Source organism: Lasiosphaeria miniovina (genome assembly GCF_030549165.1).
Source record: "Lasiosphaeria miniovina strain SMH2392-1A chromosome Unknown B0T26scaffold_5, whole genome shotgun sequence".
In the NCBI taxonomy this organism is placed as follows: Eukaryota; Fungi; Ascomycota; class Sordariomycetes; order Sordariales; family Lasiosphaeriaceae; genus Lasiosphaeria; species Lasiosphaeria miniovina.
Window position 1 is genome coordinate 3,418,384 of NW_026848224.1, and position 13,662 is coordinate 3,432,045.

A 13,662-nucleotide genomic window follows, 5' to 3' on the forward strand; every position below is an offset into this window, starting at 1 on the left:
GGGGGCAAGGAAAGACGCGATCTCGTACTAGCTCGCCGTGGATACAACCCCCTTCTTCGTTTACGTTCTCGTATCATCCTCGGACTCGTTGTGGAATCTTGAACCCGCCCGGCACACGAGACTGAAAGAAGCCCTTGGGATCATATCCGTCGCCAACGCGTCTGAGAAACTCGACATTATCGGCTCCGTATGACGATATTGGGTCTTGAAACGGCCCGGCGTAGTTGAGATACTGGAACCGCTTGAGCTGGTTGCGTGCGCGTCCGCAAGACTCAATCTCCGCCAGGGCGCGCCTCGCTGTCTGCGCCACGGCTGCCGTCGAGGAAGACCTAGACCAGAACGCGGACAGCAAGACGACTTGATAAATGATTTTGGTGAGCATCGCTGGCTTTTTCGGCTCACGGGAATTGTTCGTGCACGCAACTTACCGAATGCATTCCCATCGGCAGGGCCCAGACCCAAAATGTTTCCGCCCCTTTTCCCGGCGCGCGCGAGCATGACGGAGGGCAGCGGCTCAAAGGCAATGTTCCATACGACGCCCCCGGCGGGGTTGAATGCGTAGAGCGTGGCGTTCAGCGCGTCGAATATGTCGCCCATTAGCTCGGCAGACGGCGCAAATGTCGCTGTGGCGAAGAACCAGTACCTACACTGGCCGTCAGTCTTCCCTCTTGGCTGCTAGTTATTTTGCCATAGACTCTCACATCTGCGGGTTGGGCGCTTCGTCCGCCAGCGCAGCGAGGCTGGTCAGTCTAGAGCTTTGCGCAATGCTGGGAACGGCTGCAAGCGGCGCAAATATGGCTGGCTCCAAGACGGGCCGTGTGTAGACGGCAGAGCTGCTAATCAGCCAGCGCTGCGAGGTCGAGTTGTACAGCAGGCCGGTGACCAGCGACGCGTATATGTCGAACACGGTGGCGTTTGCGATCGCAGAGAAGGCGTCAAACACCGACGCCCGCTCCTGGATGTCGTTGGTTGTGGTCATGGCCGAGAGGTTGCCCTGCGGGAACGTGGCCAGGTCGAAGCGCGTCACGATGCCGAGGTTGTTGGCCCCGCCCTTGAGCGCGCGGTAGAGGTCGGGCTGGTAGCTCTCGTTGGCGTTGGTCAAGCGGCCGCTGGCTAGGACAAGCTGGAGAGGTCAGCCTATGCTGCTGCAGCGCAAACACAGACCATCCTACGAGTTGCTCACCTCGAAATTGACGACATTGTCGCACGCCCACCCCACGCGCGGAGAAAAGTGCGAGATGCCTCCTCCGACGGTGAGCCCGCCCACTCCCACCAGCCCATTGCGCCCTCCCGCAACAGCCATGCCGAACGGCTCCAAGTACCGGTAAACGTCAAGCCAAGACGCGCCAGCCGCCACGCTCGCCACCGATGCGTCATGGTTCGCCGCCACCGACGCGTCATGGTTCACCGCCACCCGGTTCAGCCCAGCCATGTCGACCGTGACGCCGCCGTCCATGTTGGCGAATCCCGCGGCCGGCGCGTGGCCCTGGCCCTTGACCGCGAGACGGCAGCCCTCGCCGGACGACAGGGCAATGGACACGACTGTGGCGACATGCTGCGCGGCTGTCGGGCGGACGACGCACGCCGGCGCCAGCGTCGCTTCCTGCAGCGACCAGAACGAGCTCGACGTCTGGCTGTACGGCGCCTGCCCCGCGAAGCTGACTTGTGCTCCGAGCGCAGCGCTCAGGCGGGTGCACTGCGCAAAATCCGTGTTAGTTGGGCCGTGATGGGTTATGTGCTTTGGCGAGCGCGATATACATACGCAAATATCCATGTCTTGGTTGAGTTTCCGGGCATGAGGCTGTCCCGTGGAGCTAGCTGTGAGCCAGATCCCGGATATAAGTAGGATATGTTTACGGTGTTACTCGGGCGCTTTGCGGCGCTTCTCCGGCTGTTTAGGCACGATGACGGAGCAGCGAGCGTGAGGATTGCCATCCAATCCTCAAGATACTGCCGGGCAGCGGGCAGCGTGACGGGTTTTCCAAGGCCGAAGTTGCTCGCCGACTGCAATGGCTGGCCTAATTGCTCGTCAGGGCTACCAAGACATTTATGCCATATTAAGATTGAAGCTGGTCACGAAAAGAAAGCCAATACCCGGCGGACTACAATATTTATAAACTACGTAATGACAGGCAACTTCATATCTTTGCGAACAAACGGACGTCACGAAGGGGGGGTTGCCCACTTAGTCCCGATGTTTGGAAGCTTCAGTCATGTAGCTTTGCTTACGGATCCGTACCTAGAGTGATCGAGGTCATGAGTAACTGCCCAGCTGCCCAGGTTCAAGTGAAAAAGTAATCGACACTTGAGGTAGTGACCATGAAAAAAGCGACGGAGCATAACCAAAGCTGCCGTCCCACAGTTCAGACGTTTTCCATCGTCATTCCGGATTTGCACATAAATACCAGCCATATAACGCGGTGGTGCGGTTGTCAAGCTGCGCAGTGCTAGTCGCGTCAAGGCAATGCTGGAATAAAACGACCCAGGATTGCCGCCAGTATCACCACTAATCGATGTTAACTTGGCTGCTTTGTCGAATTGTGTGCTAGAGATTGAGGGTGTGCTACAGAGAAAGATTCACCAAAGACTGGCCAAGAGAGAATGATCAAGGTCAGTTATGTTGCGGGGCTTAACCCTAGCTGGCAAGCGCATAGGCCACTGCCCCCGCACGGGTTCTCGCCCGCACATTTAGTACGGGGATTTCCCCCTACTAGATAGTTCTAGAAGTTCTAGAATTAGCTTGCCAATGCACATCACATATCGTCACCCCAGCAGGTTATGAAGCCCTCTTTCGCTTCCATTGAAGCTATCACCAAGCCGCTTTTTGCATTCAAGAGCGCATATTCGGTAGATTAGTCCAGTCGATTGATTTGCCCTGTATTCCAGGCGCGCAGCTCCTCAGTGCGATCTGCAACCCTGCCCGAAGTAGTCGAGCGATTACTTTGACCTACCCCGTGAGCACTAGTCTTGCGAAAAAGTCCTCAATCTATCGCCAGCCGACATGGCCAAGATGAAACAATTCCTGTCATCAATTGACAACCTCTCGATTCCTCCGTCCCTCGGAACTGCCCAGACAGTAGAATCCAATTTAACCTTCACAAAGCCTTCTTTTAGCCACGCAACCAACCCGGCTAACGAAGCCATCACCAACTGCACGATGGCGGCAGATCATCTTCGACTACTCCGCGCAGAAATTGCAGTCCTGGAAGGAGAAGAGAACCTAGTCCAGTGTGAAAGTGCCCTCTAGGGTTATCTCAACATCTATGACTTGTAGAAGTATATTCTTGACGAAGTCAAGGAGCTAGTAGTCGAAGAAACCACCCCTGCCCAAGTTGCTGTCCTTATTCCATAGCAAAAGAAAGAATGGCGCATGAACAGGGCGGTAATAGCTGCGATGATAAACAACAGCCTCTCTCAGACTGTTCATGAGAGGCTTGTTGCCCGCGGCTGGGACCCTCGGGAGCAGAACCCCAAGGTCACGTACGAGCTAATCAAGGAAGTCATACCGCGCCTTTCCCAGGAAGCCGTCATGGACTTTGTTGTGGAGTTCGTGAAGATCGAACGACCTGCCTTTGCAACAATGCAAGCCTTCTTGACGAGACTGCGCTTCCTCTACAAGAAGATCACGGACTCGAAGGCGGGAGTCACCGAAGAATTCCACGTCAACCTTCTAGTCGCCAAGCTCAAGAAGACATACCCCGATCGCCACCTCTTCTGGCTCAACGGCTTGAAAGAGAAGACTCTGACCTGGCAGAAGTTAAACCAAGAGCTGGAAGAAATCGCTGCGACCGAAGAAACTTAAGCACGGTTCGCCAAAGTCAATGCAGGTGCAGAGACAAAGGCAAAAGAGATCAAGAGCAACAAGGAAGAGAAAAATAGGAAGATTTGCGGATGCAACGGCTGTAAAGCCAACGTTCCATCAATCTGGGAGCACAAGGCATGTGGTCATCACGGTCCAAAGAAGAGAACCGCATGTTGGATGTGTAACCCGGAGCAAGCCCCGGAAGACTGGCCAAGGAAGGCACAGGCTTTGGAAGAAAAGAAGAAGCGTGAAGCTTCCTCAGGAGCAACACCGGTTGTAGTCGTACACAACAGCTCAGGCCTAGCGAATCCTTCAACTGCAGAGCCTAATCGCAACACCAATACGACTGCAGAGCCGGCTCAGCCGCGGGCGCGTAGCGTACAAGGTCGGCATGTGCGTAGTGATCAGTCGGATTTCTCACGAGCCCCTGGTACTAAGGGTCATTCTGACGCGTACCGAAGTCCAACAGGCTCGAGAGGCACATGAAATAACGAAGTACCACGTTTGTCTTTGACACAGGTGCTTCGAATTCGAGCTTTAACCACCTAAGATGGTCTACAGAGCTCCATCTTAAAATATCCTTTACCCAATCCAGTCCATTACTCATGGTCTTCCGGATCGATCGGCTCTACTACACAGGAACCGTTAGACTCAACACCATCACGACCACAGGCGAGAGTTTACGCCTGAAATTGGCTCAGGCGTACTGCTGCCCTAAGTCCCCGGCAAATCTGGTTAGAATCGTTTCTCTACGGTCAAGCAACGCCACCTGGCGAATGGATGAAAATTCCATTATTCACAAGCCAACCGGAAAGAGAATTCAGTGCGGAGAGTTCAGGTACACACCCAGTACTCAACAGGCGCGCATGTAGTCTTTCTTGCAGGCGGCCCTATATACTGGAAGTCAAAGAAGCAGACTTACGTTGCACTGAGCACAGCAGAGGCCGAATTCACAAACCTCACACCTGCAGGGCGCTCAGCGATGTGAATCAACAGGCTGTGCGGGGAATACGGAGTCAAGCAGGGCACGCCGTTAGTCTTGTTTATTGACAGTGCAAATGCCCTCACAACGGCCCTCAAACCCCTCAACCCCCTCAACCCGGAACGTACGCGATATATAGACATTCGCTACATGTGGATTATTGACGGGGTCATGAAAAAGGAAATCAAGCTCATCCAAGTACCAGGCACAGAGGTGCCTGTGGACGGATTCACCAAGCCCTGGTACTGGAAGTGCCGGTTAAAATGCTGGGAATGGAGTCCAGGAATACGGCCGAGGATGAGCTGACTATAAAGCCGACGCTTCTCGGCAGCCAGAGCTGTACCGCCTCCATCTATCCATCAATGGCGGACATCACGGACTACAAGCTCTCTGCTAGCAACGAGCAATTGTCGCTCGACTTCTTCGGCGTTACAAATCTTCTCTCTCTCGCGGTAGATACAGACGAGTTCGTTATCTCTACCATGGGAGACGAGGCATTGACCTGCACCTTACACCACCATGGTATTGGGGACGCTGGGACGGGTTGTACCGAGTTTGTTGAAGAAATCGAGTCTCACGACCTCGATAACGACTCGGGCGTCACCACTCCAGGTCCTGAGTACACGGCCTCGATGTGTCTACCAACCTCTGCCTCTATCGGCACTATAAGATTGGTTGAGGGAGTTAGCTACACCGCTACCTGGAGTGAGTTAAATAACCCCATGCTACGGTCTGAAAGAAACATAGCTAATGCTGGTTTCTATAGTGTCTATCCAGATTATAGGCAAGGATAAGGCTAAGGTTTGTGCGGTTCGATATTCGCCACTTGGACCGCTTAGCAGAGAAGTCGACCTACCGACACGAGGATTATCAGTTTCGAGACAGAAGCCAGCAACGTACATAATCCACACGGATTACTTACACCGGCCACAACATATTGCCAGCGCTGGCAGCGCGACGGTTGTGCTACTCCTCAGACAAGGTAGCAACTACCAGCTTGACTATAGACTCGGAAAGGCAGGCATTAGCTATGCCATTTCAAATCTTCTAAATCGGTTCACAGAGGCAAATTATGTTTCTGTACTAATTAAGGTAGCCTAGATATTTTCCTCTTCTTCTACTTCACGCCCCCTTCTTTCTCGTTCAAATCGGCCATAAACTTTCTAGACCGCCGGATTCTCGCTAGACCTTACTTATACGCCCTCTCAAGGATACGTCTCCTCCAAATCCCTTCTGTCCTATCGCTCAAGATACCGAGCTCGAGAGCGTCTCTGAGCATTTTGTCCCTGTCGCTAGGCATGAAAGCCTCGTCTCGGGCGGAGGAAGATCTTTAGTCCTCAGCATAAGGCTATCATTGCGAGTTATATCGACCGGCCATCAGTCCTTAATCGTGATATTGCAAAGGAGCTTCGCAAGCAATTTCCTGACCTTATTTTCACCCGCAAACAACTACGGCACTGCCGCTGGTGCGTTAGGAAGCTTGCAGCTCAGGGATACACGCCATTCCAAGCCACGATGAAATTATTTGACGATGACGGCGTCCATTACGATATAAAATGGCCAGCCAAAGACCGAACCAAGCCAGAGGGACTTTTCTGGGTTCCTGAGTAGTATGAAGAGCAGTAGAAACGCTTCCATTGGGCATTGGAAGGGATAGATCAGTAAGGCTGTCAGTTGCATGCAGTTGTGAGCAGTTGTGGCAGGCCGCAGTTTTTTATTGCGTTTTTGGTCATGTTACGTAAGCGAATTAAACAAAGCCAGCTTAGATTTTTATTGTAGATTTGAACGATTTGAGCGATTTTACGGCCCTGGGTTAGAATTACCGCGTTCGGAAGTGTGTTGACGTTGGCGACGGTGGCGAGGTGCAATTACGGGAACGTAACAATTGCGTTGCCAGCGCTTGAAGCGGTGCAGCCAGCGAAAAGTGGTAATTTTGGCTAAAAAATGTAGTAATTTCCTGGGCGGCGAGCTGTAAGGCCCTAGTGTTGGAATAGTGATACTGGTGACCGCACACTAGCAGGGAGGAAGCAGAGATCGCGCGAGTACGCACGTGCAAGTAGGCACGTGCGGCGCGCGGACCTCTCACACACACACAAAAACCCCGGTCGCACGCAGAACCTACCTTAGTTCCGGAGAGAGAGAGAGAGAGAATAGACACAACATTACCCCCGGTAGATCTACCAACCCTTCGACCTGTAGGATCCCTACGTAGTTTGAGTACCACGAACACCTAGCGCTGATGTACTTACAGTGCACGGCAACGGTTTGACAGTGGATAGAAATGTTCTCTTAAATTTTAGGAAGGCATATCTATCAGCACCCGCGGCCATCCCTTCCCCGAATCCCCAATTACACAGGAAACTTGAAATCCAGCTCCTCAACCTCAATCGCCTTCTTGACGCTCCCCCTCGTCTCCATCGCGCGCGCCAGGCGCGTGTACCTGGGGTAGGTGTCCATGGCGAAGCCGTTCTCGACGCCCCAGCGGTAGAAGAGATAGACATTAAAGTCGACGAGCGAGGGCTGGGTCTCGAGCGTGCCGAGGGCGAAGCCGGCGTCGGCAGCGGGCAGGCGCCCCTCGATCAGGGCATAGCATTCCGCGATAGAAACACGACTGCCGGCAATGACGAGCTTCTCGGCGTCGGGGTAGCGCGCGCCGTCGACGTAGCGGCGCGGGCGCCACAGGGCGCCGTAGCCCCGGCCGTGCAGCTGGCCCGAGAGAAAGGCCAGCCACGAGACGGCGAGGGCGCGCGCGACGGCCGTCTTGCCGGCGATATGCTGGGCGTCGCCCGCCGTCGGTGCCAGGCTCGCGATGTACGTGAGCACGGCGGGCATCTCGGTGATGACGGCGACGGCGCCGTCGGCTTCCTCGACCTTGAGGGACGGGATCACGCCCAGCGCGTTGACCGTCCGCCGGTACTCGGCGTGCGACAGCGTCCCGTCGGCCGCTTCCCACAGCCCGCCCGCCCCCATCGTCATACGCACGGCCGTGAAGGGGATGCCGAGCTCGCGGAGCACTGAGTGCGGGATGAAGGCGCAGCTGCCGTTGGCGCGGTAGAGGGTGAGTTGGGGGAAGGACGCCATTGTGGGGTCGGAGTGGTGTTGTGGTGGATGATGTGGCTTTGGCGGAGTGGTTGGAGAGATTGGTTCACCGGGACATGCATCTTGACAGGTTCGCAGGGGACACTGGCCCTGGCATCTTATAGACGACTTTCACTTGTCTTGGCCATTGTCGACAGTGAATTGGGCCGGGGCGGGTTCCGCACGGACGACGTCATGTTTTTTTCGGTCGATGCTAATTTTGGGTGACAAATTGGCCTTTTGTTACTGAGAATGGCAAAAGGGGTGTTGGCTCGGGACGGGAAGGATTTAGTGATGACAAACCCTCCCTTTTCTTGTTAGTCGTCTAAACTGGTGGGTCGGCATTCCCTATTTGGGTTAGTGCGGTACTGGGTGTGCTGAAGCAGACACCAAAACCAAGAACTCGAGACTCAAGCAGTAGGGGAATTTCGCCAGAGACACGACGCGATCGTCCTTCTTCTGTCACTATGGCAGACAGGTAGGTGCATCATTATTGACAGGGGAGAGAAGTTGGAATCGAGAGAGTTACGACAGTAAAACACAGCTGAACTGACCACTAGAAAATATGTGGATTTCGGATCGCCTTAAGAAGTAATATTTCGGACTCTCGGAGTATCCGTACGGGATGGGGTAATACGTGGAGAATGAAGAAACGTATAAATTGCCGGATACGCTGCTTGGCAAAATTTGCAAGAGAAAATCCGCTCCGACTATTTGAAACTAGAAACCCTTTAGAATGGGTTACACCAAATAAGGTACAGTATGCAGAGATTTCAAGATTACAAAAGACCATCTTACCCTGACTGCAGAAAATGGGGATAAGAAGATACATCAGGATCAAAGCAATAAATTGCACGCACTTGTATAAACAAACCAGAAAGCACGGAGATATTACTACCGCCGCAATATGCAATGAAAACACCAACTAAATAAATACATCGCATAGGGTATCTTCCTCGCATGTCCTTCAAATTTAAGCAACCGATCAAAAGTCATTCCAAACTAACCTCCCTCACGACGGCAGCGACGAGGCAGCACGCGACAAAGATCCAGACCCGCCCGACCTAACACCACCGCAACCATCGTCACGACCTTTTCCCTCATCACCGTCGTCGTCATCAACCCCCCCGCTCACGTAGCCGCTCTCGCGCGACCGCGACACGGACGGCGCGGCGGCCCGCTGACTGCGCTTGTGGTAATAATGCTGCTGCGGCGAGTCGTGGTAGTAGAAGGCGCCGCCGCCGACTGGTTGCGGCGGCGGCGGCGGCGGCGGGTGTTGCATCTCCGGTGGTAACATCACCGCGTCTGAGCGCGCGATGTCAGTAGTCGTGGTGGTCCGATTATCATGCGGCAGACGCTGCGGGAAGTGGTCCTGGGCGGTGTTGGTCATGGATTGCCCGCGGCTCCGGCCCGTCGCAGTCGTCCAGCTCCGGGCCTGGCCGTGCGAGAACTGGGAACGGGATGCGGCCGACGTTGCCGAGGGGTAATAGGGGTAGAACGACGACGGCGGCGCGGTAGTGGTGCCGTCGCGGTGGGAGAAGTAGCCCGATGCTACGGATTGTGTCGGCGCGGGACTCGGCGTCCGCGACCGCGCGTGGCGGCTGCCTGCTGCGGGTTGGCGCCGTCGTCCAAAGGTACGGAGGTGGTAGTCAGGAGAGAACGAGACCCGCCTGCATGCTTGAATATTAGACTGGCTGTCAGAAGGGGTTCGGGTCAGGGCTCGTATTCTTCCCCTTGGTGTTTCAGTCTGGAGGCCAGGTTCTGCTGCCGCTGCTATTGTCGCCGCTGCTGCTGCGGCTCCTTGGATGTAGGTCGGTGCTTGTGCCGGGGCCGTGGTAAACGACGTGGCGCCTTGGTTGGCTGTGTTTTGGTACTCTTCCGTCGACTGTAGGCGCTTGACGAAGCCAAATCTGGCCATCTGGGAGCAAGTAGAGACTCATGTTAGTTTGGCTCTGGCCTGTTCTGACCTTCACTCAACACTCAGTAAGGATTGTATGTAATTACCTGCTCTTCGGCCTCGCATTGGAGGTCTCGCGTCTCGTGTTGTGGCCAGTTGATGCGCTCGATGCAACATGTCACGCAAAACTTTGACCGGTCGGGAGGCAGGGGCCTGCCCGAGTCGTTGCGCGCTCGAATCTCGGCCGGTTGCGACGCCGACTTGAACATGCCCCAGAACCCGCGCCCGATCTCGCGGAGGCGGACCTCGACATCGAAATCAAAGTGCAGGTACCGGCGCAGCTCATAATGCCCGTACGACGGGTCCTGGCTCAGGATGTGGTCGATGAGCTCGGCGTCGACTTCGCGCGTGACGGTGATGGGGCAGTTCATGCTCTCGTAGATCTCGGGCGTCCACAGATGCAGCTGTGCCTCCGTCTGTCCAGACCAGTGTGCGGCCCGGTTGTAGACGTGCTGTGACGAGCTCCGCATTCGGCAGCGCCGCGGTTTACGGCAAGCACACTTGTGAGCGTGTGTCGACGAGACGCGGAACTGGGCCTCAGGGCTCGGTGGGACTGGAGACCCGATGCCGAGGAGAGATGCAAGGCCGGCTTCCTTGGTCTCGATTTTCGGCTGCGGGTCTGCCCTGTGTTAATCGACGCCGAAGAGCTCTCTGGTCGACTTTTGGAGGAAAGCAGCCGGGAGGAATCAACATACACGTTTCATAAGTAAGAGACTTGCGCCAGCTGCGCAGCTTCCTCTCGTAGGTAAGCTTGCTGGCATGCTGTGCATGCACAGTAAAGGCAGGCATGGGCTGTCCGGCCACGGTTGCGGTGACGCCGGCCTGGACATCTGAGGTCTGGCCGTTCTCATTCCTGATTTGAATGTCAGAGGCAACCTGGTCGCCCTTGGGAACAAGGTCGTGCCTTTCTCCGCTGCGGTATAGGTAGCGGACGTGGACCGAGTCGAAAATACGATTGTGTCTCTGCAGCCTGTTGAGGGGGCGTTGGCCCGATTAGCATTTTGTCACCAACGCACAGCATCCGGGGGTGCATACTCTTCGCCGACTTGATTGATGTTGAACTGAAGCTGAAAGTTGACGACGATGCGATAGACGGGCTTTGCATGGGGGTCGCCATGACAACTCTGGGGCCCCGATCTCTCGATGCGCATCACGGGCTCCAGCACGCTGACATTTGCATACCTTCCCCTGCCGCCGCCGACATTTTCTTCGAGGTAGAGTGGGTGGATATGGGACAAAACCCTGGGCCTTTGATGGGATCCCGTCCTCGGCGGTGCGGCGAAATTGGAGCGCGTCTCCCGGCGGCGAGAATGGCGGCGATGGTGCCTCTCGCTATCAGCCATTCCGATACTTCTGGCACCGACATGGCGAACAACGGGCAAAGCAAAAGGTCACTTGGTTTCCGTCTTTTTGCCATTTGGATACGTACGGGGCTTTAATATGTCCTCAACTACCAGAGTGCTAAGCTAAGCAGTGGAGTGCAGTGTGCAGCTGGCTGAGACGGCAGAGTGCCAAAATGACAGCGTTTGTATTTTGAGCTAGGTTGGGTGTACGCGTGATGCGAGACACGGCCTGCAAAACACAGCACACGATCCTAACCGCCGCAGGCAGCGCTGGAATGGTTTCGCGTCTCCAGTATTTAAGCGCAGCCCATTTCAGTTCGGTGTGCACGGATGACAGGTTGTCTCATCCGATACCCATCGCGTGTGCGCCGCGCCTCGGAGCCTCATCACCTGCGTGGGGGCCTCGTGGCGCGCCCGGATGACTTCCGTGGTTGGGGTCTTGGCAAAACAGTGCAGCGGCAGCCCCCCCAACTCCAGGTGGACGAGTTGGGGACGGTGAGGAGAACCTGGCAGCCCAGGCGCAGAAGGCCTACAGCGGGAACTAATGGCCATATACCGACGCTTATTGACGCGAAAAGGCTGGATCAAAACTCTAATTTCTGCCCGATGACAGCTTGGCTCTTCATGCTTCAGTTGCATCTGCGATCATCCATCCGATAAAACTCCAGCCACTATGTCCACGACGCCCATTATACAATTGATTTTTATTGCGCATCGAGTCTTACCACGATAGCTCGAATCTGCACGGAATATCCGTCCCATCCTTGTCGTATGTCGGGATGAATTCTCCCGGCCCCAGGGTGACGTCATGTTCTAGGATTAGGGTCAAATATGGTAAGCTGGCCCCTGTGGAGGAAATTTCCAGTGAAAGGTAGGTGAACGATTTCCGGACCTACAGACTGCAAAGGGGAACTAAATACCACCAAAATTACGTCAAACCGGAAGATCCAGCGGTTCACCTCAAAATCATGACACCCATTTTTAGTTTCCTGTGCGCCGGACCAAATACAGACCAGGGTCTGACTCGGCCCTTGGAGAAGAAAAATACAACACGCGGGGAGAAGTGAGTCTGACAGAATCTAGATCTGGGGATACCCCACCTTTTTGGCTGCTCTCTGGTCTGGATGCACCAGACGAGAAGTCCAGGTTGAGGTGGAGCAATTATCATGTCGCCCACGTTCTCCTCACCATTTCCTCCACGTTTCCCCTCGTAGCTTCGGCCAGGAACCAAGTTGCGCGTAACAATTATCTCTAGGATCTGCACCACTCGCCGCAGCCCCCGACATATTTTTTTCTGGCTACACGGCACGAAGACAATGGAATGCCAACATCCTGGCCCTGGAGGCCGAAGGATTACCCCAGTAGAAGACGACGGTGGAGGGGTGAAATTTGGACCCAGAAGCCTCGGCAATCCATAGAAGCATTGGAGATGGCGAGCCCAGCTCCGACGAGATTTGTCAGTTTTGTGCGAGCAATGCGCTGGAACCGCTCAGATTAATTATTTTTTTTCGGATGACGCTGCCGAGTCATGGCTGACGCGTGTGCCTGGGCAGACACGAGGAAACCCCACAGCCAGCTTCGCCAAGCCATCCACAATATCGCCGAAGCTGAGGGCCAACGCCCGGGATGTGCCATGCTCAGTCCACGTTCCTGTCGGTCTCGCTGCGTTGGAACACCGGGAACTGCCTGTCGTCACATTTTTTTCTTTCACTTTCCTTGGCGAGAGTCTGCGAGGCCTCGTGTGTAGCAAGAGACTTCCGATTTAATTACAAACACCATCATATGGTCGAGTTGCCAAAGTCATTATCCTTCCAGAGCAGGTATGTTAGCCATGTAATCGTGTGTGGTTTTGTTTGCAGATGATGCATGTTCTATGTCAGGCAACCGTCAAGAGACGGACGGCTACCGGCAGCCGTTGGCAGACCTGTGGATGTTTCGGTAGAGACGAGGCGCCAGATCTCAGATCCGCCGTTGCAGAGCTCCACTCTTCATCCGGTTTGCCAGTCTAGACTGGCCCCCGGTGCGGTTGAGTCTGCCCTCTCCACGCTAGCCAGTAGAGCATGCAGGATTTTACTTTGAGGCTCATTCCCCCTCATAAGCAGTTCTCCGTGTGCTTGGCAGCCTCCCCCAGTGATCCCCGGCTTTTTTCTCCAACATATCCCCGGCCGGCCAGGTTCTCTCCACACCAGGGAAGGAATCCCGGTGGAGCCCCCTCCCCCAATATGCCCCTTTCGCTCGCCTAGGCCGAGAATTCCACTGCCCGGACGGGGATGAGGCGGCGACGACGACACCACGAGGACAGAATCAGGCCGTGAAGCTGGGTCTGGCTCGCGAGGGAGGAAAAACTGGGCACGCTTCCCCCAGATCCCCGCGTTGAGGAATCCCACTCCTCGACAGTATATAGCCCCTCAATTCTCCCGATCTTTGGGGCTCTTCTCTTCTCCATCATCCAGCAGTGTTTGCCTCTCAATCCCCGCCTTCGTCTCCCTTTCGAGCTTCG

At 55.1% G+C, this 13,662-nt stretch overlaps 5 protein-coding genes across 5 annotated transcripts; 2 read left to right on the forward strand and 3 right to left on the reverse strand.

Moving 5' to 3' along the window:
- Positions 1 to 73: 73 nt before the first annotated feature.
- Positions 74 to 1,774, reverse strand: B0T26DRAFT_742122 (uncharacterized protein; the record flags this gene model as incomplete). Its single annotated transcript, XM_060444066.1, has 4 exons — positions 74 to 357; positions 429 to 643; positions 702 to 952; positions 1,184 to 1,774. 4 exons carry the CDS (start codon positions 1,772 to 1,774, stop codon positions 74 to 76), a joined length of 1,341 nt encoding a protein of 446 aa, XP_060294731.1.
- Positions 1,775 to 3,355: 1,581 nt separating this feature from the next.
- On the forward strand, positions 3,356 to 3,802 carry B0T26DRAFT_650382 (uncharacterized protein; the record flags this gene model as incomplete). Its single annotated transcript, XM_060438174.1, has 1 exon — positions 3,356 to 3,802. A coding segment is annotated over one exon (447 nt), but the record flags the coding sequence as incomplete, so codon positions are not given.
- A 2,990-nt stretch (positions 3,803 to 6,792) lies between these two features.
- B0T26DRAFT_782208 (uncharacterized protein) lies at positions 6,793 to 7,865 on the reverse strand (the record flags this gene model as incomplete). Its single annotated transcript, XM_060446718.1, has 1 exon — positions 6,793 to 7,865. One exon carries the CDS (start codon positions 7,863 to 7,865, stop codon positions 7,134 to 7,136), a length of 732 nt encoding a protein of 243 aa, XP_060294733.1. The 3' UTR covers positions 6,793 to 7,133.
- A 1,009-nt stretch (positions 7,866 to 8,874) lies between these two features.
- On the reverse strand, positions 8,875 to 11,382 carry B0T26DRAFT_804227 (uncharacterized protein; the record flags this gene model as incomplete). The annotated part of the gene is made up of 4 exons (XM_060447119.1): positions 10,855 to 11,382; positions 10,515 to 10,789; positions 9,867 to 10,438; positions 8,875 to 9,780 (listed from the first exon to the last, which is right to left on the reverse strand). Exons 1-4 carry the CDS (start codon positions 11,160 to 11,162, stop codon positions 8,875 to 8,877), a joined length of 2,061 nt encoding a protein of 686 aa, XP_060294734.1. The 5' UTR covers positions 11,163 to 11,382.
- Positions 11,383 to 12,511: 1,129 nt separating this feature from the next.
- Positions 12,512 to 13,562, forward strand: B0T26DRAFT_364299 (uncharacterized protein). The gene is made up of 3 exons (XM_060434624.1): positions 12,512 to 12,618; positions 12,716 to 12,982; positions 13,265 to 13,562. Exons 2-3 carry the CDS (start codon positions 12,789 to 12,791, stop codon positions 13,434 to 13,436), a joined length of 366 nt encoding a protein of 121 aa, XP_060294735.1. The 5' UTR covers positions 12,512 to 12,618; positions 12,716 to 12,788; the 3' UTR covers positions 13,437 to 13,562.
- Positions 13,563 to 13,662: the final 100 nt, after the last annotated feature.